We start from the raw sequence: 20,033 nt of genomic DNA, 5'->3' as shown, positions 1-20,033 counted from the left end.
GTTTCAATTTTTCAAAACATAATATATAATTATATAGCAAATAAAAGAAAATAATATAATTGACTATTTATAATTCTTTAACTATCAGATTAAGCTTGAGTTTGCACACATTTAATACCAATAATAAAGTAATCCGAATAACATGATTCTCTATAAGTTCGATTCAATGAAGTCACGTCCATGTGTTCGTCCTTTTAACAAGTTCCGCCTTCAAAGATGTCCCTTTGATAATTAAAGGTGTCGAGGACTGAAGATCGAATTAGCAGAATTCATTAATTTGTAAGAGGGTATTGGCGGTTCATCCAACCATTTCTTTGTTCTTCGCTTTAAAGCTAATATAATTGAATCCTTTTGTGTTCGGTATTAGTTTTCTGTGGCAAAAACACCAGTTGCTTAAGGGTGAAACTTAGTTTCGGAGCTCATTCTTTTAAAAGAATTAAAGGAATTTAGAGGAGGAAAAGTAAAAAGATTTAAATAAGTTCTTTACAGATACCTTATTTAAATCGAACGATTCTCTTTTAGACAAATACTGTTCATTCTTTAAAGTTATATGACACGTACTTATACAATATCTAAAAACATTTATAAAAGAAAATTATGCTTAAAAATCAATCGATTTACTGTAGATGTAATAAATATTAATTCTTGATAAAAAACTTCATTGGCTTCAAAAATTATAATATGGTAATAAAAGTCAAAGTGCCATTCTTAAAACTTGCCTGATGTAAATGAGGAAGAAAAAAGTATTCGAAACATAAAACGCAAACTTGCCAACGAAAGATAGAAAATAAAGGTGAGAAACATAACTAAATTAACCACGGTAGACGAGCGTGAAACAGAAAAAATATTTAAAAATGAAAAAAAAAAAAAAAAAAAAAAAACTGAAGCTAAATATGTTCTTCACAACTTCTCCAATTGCGCTTGGGAAAGAATTTCGCTCTGATTTGCTTCTAGTTTGCCTATGCAAAAAGTAGTTTTTCTTGTTTGGTTTATTCAACTTTAATTATTCTTATATTTCACTCTCATTTAGCGCGTTTTTTTCTAGTTTTGCTTCACAATTTTATTTTCCATTTTCCTTAGGCAACTTGTCTGTCTCGGTATTGTCTGTATTTCTAACTTACTAGAATCAACTAGGCATTAAAACAGAAATTCACTTCAATTATTTTCCTCACATTAAACCTTTCTCAATAAAAAGAAAATCCTATAAACTCAAAGAGAAAACAGTTGCCAGACGTTTTTAGTCTCATGGAACAATTCGGAAAAAAAAATAATAATAATTGATATTAGATTAGGAACTAGTCAAACGAAAATGTTAGCAGTCAGAAACAGTTTTTATTAGTTAACGTCATGCTCAAATAAATGAAAAATTGCACATTTAGCTTTAAATAGAACTTGTATTTTTCAGAAACCTATCTTTTTGTAAACAGTGGTAAATGCTATGTGAACGAAAATAACTTTTTTAGCAAAATAAACTTTGTTAGTTTATCTCATGCAGTCAAGTAGATAAATCTTCACTGGTATGGTATAGCCCAGAGACCAAGATTCGAATCCCGGCATGTCACTCTCTTTTACCATTCCTGCTTTAGTGGTAATACAAAATCTAAAAGTGAATTCTCATTAACTATTTACGAATGTATTGTGGGTTGTTTGGTATCTTTGTTAGAGTCCCCACTTATACTCTAAAAAGAAATCTAACTGTAGAAAAAGCCTTCCACATGAAAATGTCCCCGAGAACGGATTTCTTCATAAATAACACTAAGTTTAAATAAATAACTATCTTTATTAACATTTAGGAAACTTGTAAATTTAACTAAAACATTCTAACATATATAAAACTTAACCACTTTAACATTGAAGCAGCATAGAAAAAAACTGCGAAAAGGTAACCGGCGAGAACATGCCGGACTGCTAGCTAGAACCGACGGGAAGAGAGAGCAAGCTGTGGGGATGCGGCCAAGTTATATCCAAAACATACTGTTGGCGTTTTGCTGATTTCGCCCTTCACGCATATCTCCATTCAGGTATGAGGTTTACGTCTATTATCGGGTGCAAGCGACGTAGTCCAACGTCAGAGATTCGTAGTTCGGACTTTGCATTTCAGACCGCAACGCCACAGTATGTTTATATTTGCTTCATAAGTAAGGTGATTTTTGAAGCAAGATGATCCCCGAAGCAAAAAGAGGTTCTACGATTCTAGGGAGCATGTTTAAGAAAGAGAAAAACTCTTAGCACACTACAGAACTGGATTTTGTTTATATTCAGATCAAAGATAAGGCCTTTTTATGAGGACGCATTACGCTTTGGCTTTATTAAAGGATAACAGTTACTTATCTACATCACAAAATAAAAATCTGAATAGTTGTTCATTCGGTAGTTGTAACGAATCACAAGGCCGCGTCTAATCACGTGGTTAAGCATGGCGAGTAAATGTTACAGCTGTAAGGCTTGGGTTTATTATCATTCTGAATCAATTTTCGAATCAAATTTAATTAGATACCAGCAAACGACGTCACGCGGGATTTGATAACCCACACGTGACTTCGATTGTCGGTATCCAATACCAGACGGACTGACATTTAACGGAAATTTTGACTGATGATACATATTCTTTTTGGACATAAAATGGAGATATAAATTCTATCAGGAAACGATTAAAGCGTGCCTTTTCATCACGTACAAAACACTAGTAGAAATATAAACACTCTAGCAAGCTTGAATTTCAATTGCGCGATTTCATTCCGACAGAAATGAGAACAAGCTAATTAAATAAGTAGTAAAAAACACTGATTAATAAGAAAGTTAGTATTAGTTCGGACAAAATGCTAGACTATTTTGTACTCTCAAATTCTTTCAGGCATAAAATAATGTTTCAATATATTTTTGTTTTGTTTAAAGTTAGAATATTTTTTTTAATTTTGCCGTGAGAAGTATATTCACCAGCCATTTCATATTTTTTAAATGTGGATGAGAACATATTTTTCTTCCAATGATTTGTGAATCGGCCTGCTGATAATTACACAAAGAACAACAAAAAATATAAAATATCAATGAAGAGCTTTGTTTGCATAAATGTGAGTTACACTAAAGGTTAGTGTGAAGACTGGGAGAGATATTAACACTGGGGAACTATTTTCTCTTTTGCATTATACGTTCGTTCATTTGGTCGTTTCTCCTTGAGTTTATTCGTAGTTATTAACTCAGAATTTAAAAACTTGATTATTTTTTAGCACATAATTTCAAGTTTATAGCGAATTCTTTATAGTAGGCAAAAGTTAAAAATCCCACCAAAAATGGTTAAATTAATTTTAGTTTTTAAGTTAAATGAATTTCTTTTTAAATATCAATTTCAAATAGATTAAATATCGATTTTACTTTAATATTTAGGTAATTTTTTATAGTAACAAGGAAAAAAAGGTCCTATAAAAGGCCTTTCTTTTATCCCAATTTTATTTTAAGAATTAGAGCTAAATCGCTATCTAAGACTGAGTTTTCTCGAATATCTGTCTTTTGAAATAAATATAAGATTATTTCCTCTTTTATAACTTAATAAATATATAAAACTACAGAATATTCTAAAGCTACCTGCGTGTTTACGTATGCACACTCATTCTTGTGTTTATTGTATTAAAAGTACCGTCTGAACAAACTTTTGACTCATACCTTGCAGATCATCTGAATTTCAAAAAATAAACTCATGAAAGATATACGCAACGTAGTTTTACAAAGTCTCGTCTCTTTTCAATTTAAATGTTGTCTTGCAAATTTTAGTGATTTTCGTTCTTCGTGCTATGACAGTAGAAATATGTTTGCATTGTTAGCGATTGAGTATTTTTATGCTAAGAAATATTTCTTTCAAAATGCAGAAAAAAACAACAGCTTTTAGATATAAAACATATTCACAAAGATAATAAGCTATCTATCAAGGATGGGGAAAAGATTATTGATTATTTAAAAATAATTTCGTTCAGATAGTGAACATTTAGCTGGAATACATATTACTGATAAAAGTAATCTGAAAAACACTTTTGTAGTTTTCTTTAGCGTGTAACGCAAAATTTGATAATTTAATTTTATTTGAAATAGGTTATTTTTATAGCTTTCATAAATATATAATTATATTTCGATACACAAATTGTCGCTTATTTTTTTCACGGCAATGCAAACATAGAAATATGTTTGCATTGTTAGCGATTGAGTATTTTTATGCTAAGAAATATTTTTTTCAAAATGCAGAAAAAAACAACAGCTTTTAGATATAAAACATACTAACACCAAATATTCGTCATTTCGAATGACTAGAACATAAAACATAAAAATCTATAATGCTGATTTAATAACAATTTGTGTTTTTGACAAAAGCTTTAAATCAATATCATGCATTTCAGTAAAAAGATAAAATGCATGCATATAGAAACGTTTAAAAGCTTTTATGTCAAATAAAATAGAGCTAAAATACATTCAATTTCATTTTAAAAACGTTTTATTAACGTTTTATTAAACGTTATCATTGATAACGATAGAGTATTTTTGTCAGTAAGATACATGCAGAAGAAGGAAATTTCTTCTGATCAAAATCACAGCTTCGACAAATTAGGCTATTTGTCTGTTACTTTTTTATGCTCTTTATCTGTAAATTTATGCTATTTATCTGTTAACGTTAGAAGGCTATTTACCTGCTAACTTAATATACTATTTTAACTTTCAATTTAGTGAGTTCGTGACAATTATTATCAACTTTCAAGTCAACGTTTCTTAAATGTCTCCATCGTGCTCTGTTCCAGTTATATCTATAGCACAAAATTGTCAATTTAAAAAGAAAAAAAAACACTAATTTTTATAATGAAAAACTTGTGAGACACTTTTTTAATTATCTGAAAAATTATTTCAACACTTCATAGCAAATATATATATAATAATATATCATAAAACATTTATCAATTTTAAATTTTCATAAGTCATAAAAGTCATTCATTTTTAAATCTTAAAAATATTTGTTCGGTTTCAAATCCAGACAATTCTTTTATTTAATATTAGATTAAAACTAAAGCTTTCCTTCCTGTTTAAAGCACGGAAACTTTTTAATTTCATAAGCAAAAATCCTTAAAAAAAACAATTTTAAGAGTGGTGATTAGAGGATATCATACATAGTGAAATCAATGATTCAGTACAATAAAAAAATTTTTTAACGCTTGTTTGATTTTAATATGAATTAAGTACCAACCTGCAGAAAGCGTAGAAATCTTTAGCCATCTAAGCTTGCTAAGTGCAGCGTTTCAAATCGATAAAACTATGTCAAAGAAATCTTTCAGTCTCACAAGGAAGTATGTCTGCAATATAAATAACTTCATTAAATATTATTATTTAAAATAAATTTAAAATCTTACATTTTTTAGATGTCAGAATACAATTAAATTCAAAAAGTCAAGCTAGCATATTTGAGACTAATAAAAACAAATTATTGGTGAAAAGTAGTTTGAACAAAAAGAAGAAAAGGACAAACAAAAAAAGGGGACAAACAAGGACAAACAAAATGAAGATTCAATAAAGGAATTTTAAAGTCATTTTCTAATTTTCAATTTGAACAGTTTTCTATTTAAATGGAATAATCAATGATTTAGACAACATTTTACCCTTGTCACCTGTTTGTAAGGCATACGAAACTTGAGCACTTTTACATATCTCTAAAAAAATATGATTTTACCAGACAAGGTGTCCATAATACATTTAAAGATTACCCATTCTACAAAGACGTGATGGATCAGAGACAAGAGAGCTCACCTCTCAATCTAGTAACCGAGGTTCAAACGCCAACGATGGCTGGTCGATTCTATTTCTGCTACCGGCTATCACCAACCACAGTGCTGATGTGAAATATCCTCAGTGGTGTGGTAAGCAGATCATGGATGACAAACCTCTTTTCGTCGGCTTAACGGTGGGCAGATTTCATGGTTTTTATGTGACCAAATTTTCAAATTGAGATCAGTTTTTTGCGATGTTTTCAAATTCTAGTTAGTTCCCTCAAAAATCCTACATTAAGACTAGTTTGCTTGATCCAAGAGTTCCCTTGTCTTCTGTATTGGGCTCAGAATTACAAGGCTGCAAAGTTGATCATTGATAGTCGTAAATTTAAAATTGGATCAACTGTACAACTCTGGTTATAAAATAAAATTTGTACTAAAGTATTTCCACCTTAAAAGAAAACTGTAAAAGTCACGTGACGATGGCATCAGTTTCTTATTAAATTTCGATTAACTTTCATAAAGCGATGCAGAATTTATAGGACATAAAAATAGAACTCAATTATGTTTTTGATGTGACTTTTATATTATGTAACTATTTATTTAAAAGAAAAGAGAACATTAAGCAAGAAGGTCACTTCATTTATCAGACTGAAATCGTAATTGTATTGCTAGAAAAGAAATCTTCTGGCATCGTTTCGGATTTTTAGCTTTCTAAATAATGTTTAATGTGGGTATAGTGTGTATATGTATATAAAAAATGATATTTGTTTCTTACTATTATTCCACGGATGATTTCTAAAAAATAACAGCTGAGTTGTGAAATTTTCAATAATATATGACATCATTCAAAGGTAAGGAAAATCGCAATTCAGAACATTTTTCACAGGAAATGAATTTCTGCGATACTGTACGTTTGCGTGAATTGACAAATACGAATGCATTTATGTAAAATTTATTTGATAAAACTTATTGTCATCTATAACCGTAAATATTTCTAAACTTTTCATTTAAATTTTTTTTTTAATTTTTAAAAACAAAAAAAAAATTTTTTTTAAAATAAATATTCGTGTATTTTTTTATTATCTACACAATCTGATACTTGCAGATCCACACCTACAAAAACTACTTATTATCTACACAAAATAATGCTCCAAAAAATATAGTTTTACAATCACATTTCACTTGCACCTCTAATCCATAGCATAAAGTGTTATTTGATGTTTTCTTTATTTCTTTAAACCTTATATTAATAATTCTTCGCAAATATGCTCGTTATTTAGGTATTCTGCAAATTAACTATGTTTAAAGTACAGAATTAAGAGCTTCCCACAATTCACCTCGGTAATGTGCGCTTATCTAACAAGGGAGACTAGGGAAGTGTGACTCTCCAATTTTGAAATAAACTAGTGGGATGTAAGTACTTATGAGGAATAATTTTAGGGGGCAACATTCGTTTCGGCCCATAGAAGGTCCTGTGACAGATAAAAAATAATTCAATATGTAGAAAAATCGGTATTTTATTACTTCAATGCAGACTATTAGTTATTGTAATTATCTCATACTCTAATTTTGTGATACTTTCACGTACTATATAATGCATATTTATTGCCAAAATTGATATCGAAAATTTTATATATCTGTAGTTTTTCTGAAAAACCTGTTAGGCTAATTTTAAAAAAAAAAAATTGACATATAAGTTTTTTAATTTTTTTTTTCCAAAACAATTTCCAAATTAATTGGAGCATGTAATTGCAAATCAATTAATTAATAATTAATTACTTAATTTGATAAATTACTTATTAATTTGCAAATTAATTATCCAATTAATTACAAACTAATTGGAGTATGAGACAATTACAATAACTAATAGTCTGCATTGAAGTAATAAAATACCGATTTTTCTATATATTGAATTATTTTTTATCTCTCACAGAACCTTCTATGGGCCGAAACGAATGTTGCCCCCTAAAATTATTCCTCATAAGGCATGCATCCCACTAGTTTATTTCAAAATTGGCGAGTCACACTTCCCTAGTTTCCTTTGTAAGTTCGATTTCCGTATCGTCGAAGCTCACAAATATGTTTCAATCTGTCAATCAATTTATTGATTATTCAATTGTAGTTATTAACACGATTCTATGAATATCTAGATATTGAATTCTTAATTTATAATAATATTTTAAACAGCCTGATTTATTGTATTTTATTTTTGAAAAGATTGATGATTGTTTCTGTCGATTAATGAGCTGATTGTTTGACTGCAGTAGTAGCTTGATATTTTAGATAGCGAAAAATAATGAAGTAATATCGAGTTAATTTAAGGTTTGAAACGTCGCTGTTGTTCCAGCAAAACTTTATTATGACTTTAACGAGTGATTGTAAACTGTGTAAACTATATAGGCACCTATTATATGAAGTATTACCTAGATAATATGAGAAATGGAACAATTTTTAGGCTCTTTAATGGATTAACTCTGTTAATCTGCACATTAGCTAGGTAATCTGTAGAATAAATGATTTCTACACAGTTTTTATATAGAACTCTTTATAATCACTCAACTCATCGATTATTGTTTTTAAAAAATTTCTCTACATTCTTAGATGCAGTGTGACGAAAGGATATTTTCCAGATTACCTAAGTAATTAGAGAAACGAAACAATTCTTTGGCACTTTAACGGATTACAAAATATTTTATAAGCAAACATATTTATACAATAAAATAAAAATGCAAGAACAAAAAATAGAAAGAGAATTCATTAGATGTTCGTTCACGCATTTTAGTCTGTTTCAGAACCGTTGTCTTCTTTCAGTAAATTTAATTATCGAGCCAAAGTATACACCAGAGGTGGCCAAGCTCCTTGATAGTAGAGCCATTTTTCAAAATTTGAAAATTTTCTCGAGCCGCAATTAAATACGTATTTACGCAAAAAGGTATGAAAAAAAGTTTTTTCACAGAAATTATATTTATTGAAAACATATAAAAGTACAATATATTCGTATTGAATTTAAATGTTAAAAATTAAACACATTTATTTTACTGCTCTTGATAATTCTATAAAATTTGGTGAATAATTGATGACAGCACTTCTCAGTAATTCTTTGAGATACTGGTTAGTTAATACTGATCGGTAAAAGAAAAGACTGCAAAAGGAATTGATGTCATTTGGAAGTTCTTCGTCCTTTAGTTCGTTAAGGCAATTTTTGGATTGTCGATGATTTTTTTCATTGGTGCGAATGTAATTTACAATGTGTAACACTGTTTTCATAACATAAGGATATTTTAAATATTTTGTAATGAGATGTTTTCGGTGAATTATGCAGTGAATCGGTATGAATTGTGGAATTTGAGAATCATCTCTTAAAATCCCAATAACACCGATTTTTTTTTACCCAGCATTGCTGGAGCTCCATCAGTTGCAATGCTTACAAGTTTATTAAGAAGCACATAAAAAGTTTTCATTATGGAATCTAGTGCATTTTTAATATCGACAGCACGGGTTGACTCTTGAAGTGCTACTAAATCTAATAATTCTTCCTTAACAACGAAGTCCGGTGAAACAAAACGTATAAAAACTTTCATTTGCAGAAGATCTGTGATATCTGTCGATTCGTCAAGGGACGATAATAATTTTGTTAAAATATAATAGCACAAAAAAGGAAAAGGGAACTGGGGTACATTTATCGAGAGCAACAAATAATCCTTCAAAGAGCCACAGGTTGGCCACCCCTGGTATACACCATAGATTTTAATGTTTAGGAATTTTGTTGCTTGCTTGACCGAAGTGGACAAGGCCCTATTTCAAGATTTTTGTCTGTTTATGAACCACTGTCCTCTCCCAGTAAATTTAAGTACTGGACTAATCCAAACTATTAACCATACATTTTTATACAAGTTTTTGGATTGAATGTGGTAGGATTTAGTCGATTGATCAAAAAGGACTAAGTTGTATTCCAAGATTTTTAAAATTTTACTATACTTCTTAGTCGGGTTGTCACTTTTGATGAACTAAATATTTTTTATTCATAGACAATTGTGAAAATTTGCAAATAAAAAAATAAATAAAAATAAATTGTTTGAAGCATTTTGCAATTTGTAATAAAATTTATTGCTCTATTCGATTTTCTATTCTTTTTACACACGTCACAGCTGTTCAATTAACGAAGAGTTTGCAATGGCGACACACGATATTTGATTAAAATGTAAAGATCAGACCTATCTTAGCCATTCAAGAACGTGATCACATATCGTGGATCAAATGGCTAGATGGCCTGATCTCATTCATGCTAAATAATTAATGCAGACGATATTGTAAGTTACGAAATCAGATATAAAAACTTATTTTTCTCGAATAAGCATACCTTTTTTTGTCAGGTACGGATTCTTGAACCTTAAAATGTGGGGTTCAAATGCAATCTTTGAAATATGGACCCAATAATTTGGTAAGTGCAGCAGTCTAAAGTTTGAACTCTTTTTATGTTATGATTATGTTTATTTAAAGGAAGCATGTTTTTGTGTCTGATTTCGTAAATTAAAGTACCATCTACACTTATTGAGTAGCATATTTGAGATCAGGCCCTTGAACTAATAAGATTGAGTCTAAATATGTAAAAATGAGCCGATTATTAGATCAAAAATTATACAGGGTATGCAGATTTTTACGAACTGTAAATTAATCGTTAATTTCATATTTATTCTTTATTTTTAAAAAAAGAATAATCTAAATTTTTAAACAGTGTCTGACAATTTTCTTTCATACAGTTATAAATTTATGAAATAGTCAAAGAAACGGAAAAGTTGTGTAAGTATTACGTTCAATATTAATATTTCCCAGAGGACTTCTCCAGGGCAAATCAGATTTGTCTCTGGACTCACAAGGAATAGTATTTGCTAAACCATTTTCGTTATATAACATTACTATCTTATTTTTAAAAACTACGAACATTAACTTAATGCAATTATCCATTAGATATGTATCTTGAATGTCTGATTAAAAAAATATCGCTTGAGTCATTCTCTATGGATTCTGGTATTTAAGAGAAATAATACCAATCAATACATTCCTTAAAATAAATAATTCATAAATACCAAATATTTATAACTTTTACGTAAGTATCAGAGCATTTATTTTCTTCTTATTCACAGTTAACTACTTAAAAACTACTATAAAATACTGTTTGAATTTAAATGTTTACTGCTGTCGTGAAATTGCTGTATTTTTTACTACAAAAATAATGTTTAAATATAATTTGCCCAGTATTTTTGTAGAAGAACATTAATAATGACGGACATTTTTTAATTAATACGAAGGCATAGTTCGAAAATAAGTTTCACTAATGTTTGTGGACCGAAACTGTGTTAAAGACAATAAATGTAATGAAATTTTAAAAACGAGATGTATCTTTATTTTTCTGCATAACTACCAAATGCGATGAGACATTTAAATAACTTCATAAGCTTTAGAAAACCCTCCACGGAAAAAAAAAATTTGAATTGGAACGAAGCGTTAAAGGGCTAGTGTGACTGCTTTCAAAGAACCTGTCACCCTGATTCTTCCGCAAAGTCGGAAACAGATGGAGGTGTGAGATCAGGACTGTATGGCGGATAATTTAGACGCTTTCCTTACGCCGAGTTTAGCCTCGAATTGTTATCTAAGGACAGAGCACTAGATGTGAGAAAGTCAAGCGGCTTTTTCCGCATAGCCTCTTTCGATTTCGTTCCACGGAATTGAAAGGAACATTTCTGATAAATACGAATTCTGGTAATAAGTACAAAAATTTTCGGTTTTTAAATCATTTGATAATGATCTTTCAGTTTGTTATTGTAATGGTTTTGTCGAAAATTCTAATTTTTAAAGCTACAGTTTTTATTGCTCCCAGATTTAATAAAAACACACTGTTAACAAAAGAATTTAACATAAAAATGGTTATCGTTCACAATCATTCTTTCTAAGAAAAAAATTCGATTTCAGTTACCAGAGAATTTTTCAGAATCTATCGTACACTTCCCGATAAATTTGATACTTTTAAGACTTTGATCGCAATCCCTTTTATAAAAAAGAATGGTGAAAAACCTGATAATCTGTCTATCACGTTTTCTGGTATGGTTTATTTAAAATAGTGATAACGGTATTGAGTTGATGATACACTGTAAAAGAATTTCATTATGTCACGCATTGCTTCCAACGACTTTCAAAATTTTCTAGAGTTTACCTCAGAATCCTTAGAAAATCAAGTTTGTTTGATTATTAAGAATTTATTTAAATATTTATTCATTTTTTGCATGTGAGTGTTGTAACACCTCACTCTCAGAAGTAAATGCGTGCTAGTAGATCTGAAAATTTAAAATTTTAGTTAGTAGCCAACCGCCGGCAGACTCTTATGACTTAGTTCCCCAAACCTAATGATTCGGTGACAGATATCGATAGGTTCTTTTGATTCAATAGTCATTTTTAGAAAGCTTTTTTAATTGCGTATATTACGTGTTAATGAAAATTGTGTTTTTCAGAATCTTTCTGCTTTTATGTACTTTTACCACTAAACAATTCTAAAAGAAAAGGAAAAAAAAGAGGGAAAAATTGACCGGTTATTTAAATTTATGTTGCCATTTTTTTCTTTTTTTGTGTGTGGTTATTTTCAGGTCTACGTGTTAGCAAAGTCAGGAGGCGAAAGTCGTCCCAATGGTGAATCAGCGATCTGAAATTCTATCTTCTCGTGTAGTCAGAAACTATTAATTTCTTTAGAATTACACGCATTAAAAATTTCATTTCTTATTTTAGTGTTATCTAAACGTTTCTAGAACATATAATTACACCACTTCCTTCTCTATATTTATTTTAACACAAGCTCATAGGATTCAAATGGAAGCGTCAGTTACCCTATATTTTGTGTGCTAGAAGAACTTCAATAAATATTATCTCGATTTTTTTTCTATGTGTTAGTATTTATGATATGTATGTTAAAATTCGTTACTTTTACAGTACATTCATTAATGGATTTCAGGGTAACCTCATTTGTTACTTGCTTTTCTAGATTCTATCCTTGAGCCTTATGAAGTCACTTAGCTCTTTAGAGCTGAATATATACATTAGCAGAGAGGGCTAAGCAGTTATTCTCATGACCCATAAAGCGGATGTTCGACTCCCAAAGAGGAGGTCACACATTTCCTCAAATCCTTTAACATGAGGAGTTTCTACCCCATGTCCTCCTCAATTCGTGAAACTGGACAATAGAAACACAAAACCCTCAGAAACGTTTAGGTGCAAAATTGTGGTTCTGTCTCATCTTCTGTGTGGTTCTGTCTCAACTATCGGATTCACTGTATGCATTCATGCTAGAAGGCTCCACTAGATGAACTTATATATTCCATGGTTAGATGTATTAAAATGAAACATTACTAACCCACAATCCATGTTGCCTTTTACAAAGAAATACCGATTCTTGGAGGCAAATTTTTGAGTTCTTCAAAAAGGTTTTATGTTAATTCTGAGAAGGTTACTGATCAAAAATGGAAGGGATTCTGAATTGAGAGAAAAAGTTTTCTGCATTTTGCCAGAAATGTTACTGTTATAAATGAGTCACTGTATTAGCTGACTGCTTATTTTTCAGTAACAGTGTAGTATCATTTAATTTTATTTTTTTTAATTTTATGCTGTTTGAAACTTCTCACGATATCGGGTATAAACATATTGAGAAACATGAATTGTTTCATTGTTATAAATGTTCACTTGTAATTCACAAGAAATAAACACTCTGCCAGTTAAAAATTATAATTATTATTATAAAATGAAATATTGGTCTAAGCATTCGAATTATACAAAAAAGATTGCAATAATACCAAATATTTTTGTCTGTGTTTATCAAATTAGAACTATTAAAATTACCGACACATTTGGAAGACTACATTTAGAAATAGTAAATTTACTAAATTCGCAATCAAATAGCTTGATAGTAAAATAATATTTTTCAGTTAATCTTATCTTAAATTCATTATAAAATCATCATGGTAAAATTACCACACTTTTTGGTGTTCCCTCTGAGCCAGAGAATACGGTACCTTTTACCATATTTAGAAAGATTTGCCCGGATTTTTTTTTCTCAGTGCACGATACAAAAAATACAGATGAAAAAAAAATTAATATAATACGAAAAGTTTATATTTAATTCATATTAATTAACTAGTTATAACTATTGAAATAAAATCAGACAATAAACATACATTCTTCAAAATAGAAATGTAGTTCTTTCAAAGAATTGTGCTTTTCTTTCCCTGTTTACGGAAAACATTTAAAAAGCGCCTTACGTATACTGAAAGAAAAAAACTCATATCGCACAAAGAAATTATGTAATACCTATAAATATATTATATAATTTTTTCAATCCTGAACCTCCTTATTGCTGATATTTATCAAGAGCTCATTTGAACTGTTCATATTTAAGCATTTGAAACTTGACAAATTAATATACTGCAGAAAGAGAGGCTGAATTGTAAATATTTTTACCGAATTTGCTCGAAACCTTTTCTACAACAAAAACATTCGCAGGCTGTCAATCTTCACCAAGATCTTCGAAATTGAAATGCTTCTCAAAATAAATTAATTTTACACAGCTAAATAGGACTAAAGATCTTTTCTCGAAGGAAATGTCAAGTTATATTTGAAATGCAATTTAGAACTTTCCGTTGTTCTTTGATTATCTGTCATTGTTAACAACATTATGCGTGCTCTTATACGCTACTGTTCTACTTTATTAAAAAATACTAAATAGTTATAAGACATTACCGAAATTATAGATTGGGTACTTGAAATTCGGGAAGAAGAAGATCACTGATACACAGACACGTGACCTATGACCTCCACACCAGCTGATCGTTTATAAAGATGGAATGTTAAAGTTAAGTTTCTCCATATAGTTAAGTTTCTCCTTAAGTTAGAATATTAATTAACGTGAAGTTAAGTAAATTCAATGCCGTAAAGCACGTTAAATTTGTTAAATTATAATTCTTTCTTGTCTACGTCTTTTACTTAACTTGGATTTATTATTTGTGTATGTTGTGTTTTAATGTAACCGTGATTATTTTTGTTTCGTGTATCTGGAAATTTTGATGCATAATTTTGCTGCTTACATTCTTCATGTACCTGACTTTGTGTTAAGTAAGAAATAATTAGTGAAAGAATTGAAATCTTTGTGAAGGAATCTTTGTGAAATAATATGGAATGTGTCACTTAAGAGAATTAATACTTGACGGGCTTGACTTACTCGAAACAGAATGGAAACAACAATTGCTAAAATAAATTAATGCCCCGTTTCAACAGCCAATCAGGATCGATATGTTCACAATACGTCACTGTCAAATATCCAATTGCATTTTTTTACAGTTGTAAAAAAAGTGAGAGTTTATCATTTTAACAATAGATTCGTACTTATTTAAGGAACACGGTAAACAAGAAATGAAGTGTTTATATCCAACCACGAGATTTCAATCAGATTTAATTGGATACTTATAAGCGACTTTAAGCGTGTGTGTCAAACCTAATTAGATTTTGTATTGCTACGGTTCACTTACGATGACGTCACTTGCGGGTATCTAAGCCTGCATGAGTGTATATTAAAACATTTTGCCTTTTCCTCAAGGGTAAGTTTTTTTTTTAAATTTAATAAAAGGTGTTAATTAAATTTTAAATGTAAATATTTAGTTCAAATAAAATGTTTTTTAAGCTTAATAATAATGTCTTAAAAATGAAAATCTAACCATACAAATAAAATGTTTACTGGGTTAATTTATTATCACTTAATCATTCGGAATACAAAAGAGGAAATTAAATATTAAGATTTTAAATGTATAAATCTATTATTATAATTTAAATGTACCTTTTCAGATCTGCCTCAGAAGGGGTTTAATAATTTTGACTTTTTATTTTCTTCCATATTTGGCACAAACCGTTAGATGCTGAAATAAAAACATATATTCTAAGATTAACTTATGTGGCAACAATCATGTTAATAGCAAATCAAAATATTATATTGAAAATAATTAAATAAATGAAAACATGGTCTCACTAGTTTAATTAGTAGAGTGGTTGAAAGTTTGGACCTTTAATTTTAATTTTTCTTTTAGTGCATATGTTTGAATCCGAAATGTTTTTGCACATTTAAAAACCCATTTTTTTCGAAGATAACCCAACGGATGAGATAATTTCTAAAAGCTGAAATTGTTTATTATTTCCTTTTTCCAAAACCTTACGCCATTTTTGTAATATGCGATTTTTAAGATAAAAAATTCTAAAATCTGAGCAAAATCAGTCAAATAATTTTTAAAACTTCTGGGACGTTCTATGATTCTATTCTGGGATACCATTAAACTCATCTAAGCTGATCAGAAGTGCTTTGCACAATTATAAAACCAATTTCTCCAAAGACACTCCCAGACTAAAAGTGATTCTTAAAATTAAAATTGCTTATTAATACTATATTTTATTCACCAATTTGCAGCATATTTTTTAAATGACAAAATTTAAATTTTGAAATGAATCAGTCTAATAATTCTCGAAAAATAAACGTTTAAAAATACTAATTATTAAGTTTTATTGCTCATATACTATTGAACTGATTTCGTTCAAAATTTAGATTTTATAACTTATAATCACTTAGATTGAAATAATGTAAAAAGTTGCGTACATTCTGATTCAAAAATTTCCAATGAGTACCTGAAAGATCCAATAATTCATTAAAAACTTTTTTTTAAAAAGCATCGTTTTTTTCTCGAGCGCAACATTATTTTAGTACTTTTCTTTAATGAATAGTCTCATTTTTCATTTATTTAATCATTTAATTTTAGTTTTAACCATCTAATTGCTTCTTAATTTATTCTTTATTCAACTTTCACGATCAACCAGAAGTGGCAGATACCTTAAAATATTTGATTACAATCGATCACTGATAGAAATATTTCTTTCAAGCTGCAATGATCGAAGATCTATTAATACATAATAAATGAGCAGAGAATGAATGACATAGCGATCGATGCCGCCATATTATTTAGATAAAACCGATGGCATAACAGAAGATATGAATTTTCTAGACTTTTTGAATAATAGTCTGAATTTTCAGCCGATATTAAATTTTTGGATAACTTCTCGCAAGACAATTTTTTTTTTAAAATTTCATTTTAAATATTGGATTGATCTATTAAAAACAAAGGTTTTAATGCATCACGATTTGAATGCATCGCCAAACTGCAAGTGAATGAAATGAAATATAATAAATAAAATATTGCGTAGCTATGGCATATTTTCCTACACTGTATTTTTAACAATTATAATCCGTCATCTGCAGATTTCGGACGTATATCTATTTTCCTGTTTCAATTTCGAGGAATAAATGTATAAATAGAACTGTTACTCTCTTGAATATTTCAGAGTATTCCAAGGAGCTATTATATCCTCTTTCACAATAATTCTAACTATTAAGAAATTTTTATTTTTGGAAACAAAACTTCTACTCGGTTTAATTGATAAAAGGTAAAATAACCGCTTAAAATGTTATAAGTTTGATACCAATATGCAATAAATTATTTATATAGTAATATCATTTTTAATGGTATTATTCGGTAAGGAAAATAAAGTATCTCATTTGGTAATCAATATAGTGATATATTTTGCTTTGGCTATATTAATACTATATTAGAAAGCCCTTTAATTTGCGGATATAACCGTGTGAGCTGAGAACGACACTGTATCGTTTTGTTTTTTTGTTTTCTGTCTTTCTGATTTTTTAAAATTTCTTTTAATGTTTTTGAAATTTTTTTCTTCTTCTTTTCTATATATATATTATATATATATATATATATATATATATATATATATATATATATATATATATATATATATATATATATATATATATATATATATATATATATATATATATATATATATATATATATATAAAGAGAGAGTGACCAAAATATACAGAAACAGCCATACATCTCGAGAAATACAGATTATTTCAAAAATCTAAAAATACATGAAGAAAATATTTTATAAAAAGATCAAAGAAAACGGGCAAAGCAAATAAAGTTGCATTAAATAGAGATATCCCGTGAAATTAATCTCAGTTCACAAAAATAGAAGTCTACTTGTTTTCTATTTTAAAAATCCCATCCAAACCCCTTGGGAGTCAACGTAGCACCTAAGGTGACATATCCTAAGGAGTGAGAAAAAGGTAAAGTTTGATAGGTTTTTATAAAATTTCAAACAAGTCGATTTACTATTTTGATGTGACATGTGTAACTCGAGATATCTTTATTTTAACCAGTTTTGATTCGAATAAGCGTCACCTATTAACTAAAATGTACCAACCTGCTTATAAAACTGGGGCAGTTTTTCTGAAAAATACAAATCTGCAATAAAAGATAATGGTCTCTATTTCAAATTTTAAGCTTGTTTCAACACGTCTAGGATTTATCATTGGGGTGTGTTAAGTTTAACATCATTGGGTGCATTTTTTGAAGTTAATATAAATATGCAGTTTAAATTTGTTGATTCAATGTGAACTTCTCAGTACATTTGGGCATTTTCATACACTCTGAGCTCCCTGTATACTCTCATGCTGTAAAGAATTGTCTGAAATTTAAAACGAAATAAACAGACAAAATGTTAAAAAAATAATAATAGCATTATTAAAAATGATATCTAATTTAGAGAAAATGTATTTCCTAAATGAAAATTATTAAACATAATGAATATTTATCAATGTTAGCGCATTGTTATAAACCCAAACAACGCTGAGTCAGAATAGTTTTTAAATTATTTAAAAAACTAAACGAAAAACACTTTTTCATTTTCACATGGGATTTTTCTTTATATTGACATTTTGCGCCACTTTCACAGTCGAATAAAATATGATGACTGAAGACGAGCAAAACTTAAAGTAACAGTAATAGCTGCAGGTAACATCTTAAAGAAACAGCTGAAAACAATGTTTAACAATGATGCGAATGATGAACGCGATGTCCTGTCTATTAGATTTACTTGAATTTTGCCACTGTGTTTTACAAATATATGCTAATATAAGGATGGTTACAACTAATTGTTGCTCTGTTTAAGATCCACACATTCATCCTCGTTAACGGAAGTCGATGAAATTTGGTATGTACATTATATGGTCCACTGGAAAAAGAAATTGAAACCATCAGGAGAAAAAAACAGGTGAAAATTAAGAGCAAAAACTAAATTGAACGTAAAACTTTTTTTTTATCAATAGTATGTTCAATGTGCTCTCTATCTTTGTCAAATATACTTCAAAATCGCGTTATCGTAAGTTCAAGCATAGCGTGAGAGTTAAGGCGATCTTTTACAACAACCTAACGCTGTTTCCATGCAACAGACCGGTCACTTCCCAGCCCCTTCGAAATTAGAAATCTTCTTTTTCAATTTCAGTTCTTTCTTCTGTAATGCAGTGATCAAGAATCCGTAACTGGAGTTTGGTACTCTCTGGGGCTATGCTCCAAATGCAGATGTGGTCGGAGCTGGAGCTCAAAATTTTCCCATGCTCCAAGGCCCCACCAACTTCATTGCCTCCTACAAACATTTATGAAGTCGGCTGCATTATAACGTTGTAGAAAGACTATTCTCGACTTTAAACTACACTTATTACGATATAAGAACAAATACGAAAAATGATTTTTTAGACTCAATCATTTTCTCAAGATTGGGCAACTAATTCAACTGTAAATTAAAACAAATTGTATTTTGTGTCCGATCTGATGATTGTGTTATTATTTTTTAATGTTCCTTTTCATGCTAAAAATTTGAAAATTAAAATCAAACCCCAACGCACGCATAAATATATAGTAAAATAGTCTCAGATGGAGCCTTAACGGAGCCGAAGCTGGAGTTTTAACATTTTATATGGAGCGGAGCTGGAACTTTTTCAGCTCCAGTTACCTGTAGTGACGCAAAATAATTTTACTATGGCAACTACAGGCCTTTACAATCGCACCAAATGAGCCGCGGTGGCTCACGAAATAGAGCATTCGTCTCTCAATCTGATGACTTAAGTTCGAATCCCAGCGGTAGGTGATGGATGCGAATTATGCTTCCGATTCACATTGACTATAGAACTAAAATTAAAAAAAACCTCAGTTGTAGACGGACTATGGGTTAGTATCCCGATGAATCGTGGGAGGATTTCGTGGTTTTTCTCACCGTGTAACACAAATGCGGATTAGTTCCATCAAAAAATAATTTCGAGAAGGCTAGTTTGCTCCGATATCAGAATATGGATAGTCATAA

At 29.6% G+C, this 20,033-nt stretch overlaps 1 protein-coding gene across 5 annotated transcripts in view; it reads right to left on the bottom strand.

Moving 5' to 3' along the window:
* LOC107448732 (calcium/calmodulin-dependent protein kinase kinase 2) overlaps positions 1-20,033 on the bottom strand; it is a 154,866-nt gene that overhangs the window by 56,598 nt on the left and 78,235 nt on the right. For 3 of the 5 annotated variants that reach the window (XM_071181596.2, XM_043044982.3, XM_043044986.3), the window contains exons 2-3: positions 15,610-15,688; positions 5,222-5,327 (exon numbers count right to left, since the gene is read on the bottom strand). In XM_071181596.2, coding sequence (XP_071037697.2) covers positions 5,222-5,250 — 29 coding nt within the window. In that variant the 5' untranslated portion in view covers positions 5,251-5,327; positions 15,610-15,688. Of the gene's footprint in view, positions 1-5,221; positions 5,328-5,778; positions 6,132-15,609; positions 15,689-20,033 lie in introns of those variants that run through there. The other 2 variants (XM_043044995.3, XM_043044998.3) reach the window with 2 other exon arrangements.

Source organism: Parasteatoda tepidariorum, chromosome 3, assembly GCF_982258835.1.
Source record: "Parasteatoda tepidariorum strain Cologne lab strain chromosome 3, Ptep-v5.0, whole genome shotgun sequence".
Classification (NCBI taxonomy): domain Eukaryota; kingdom Metazoa; phylum Arthropoda; class Arachnida; order Araneae; family Theridiidae; genus Parasteatoda; species Parasteatoda tepidariorum.
This window is presented reverse-complemented; position numbering and strand designations above follow the sequence as displayed.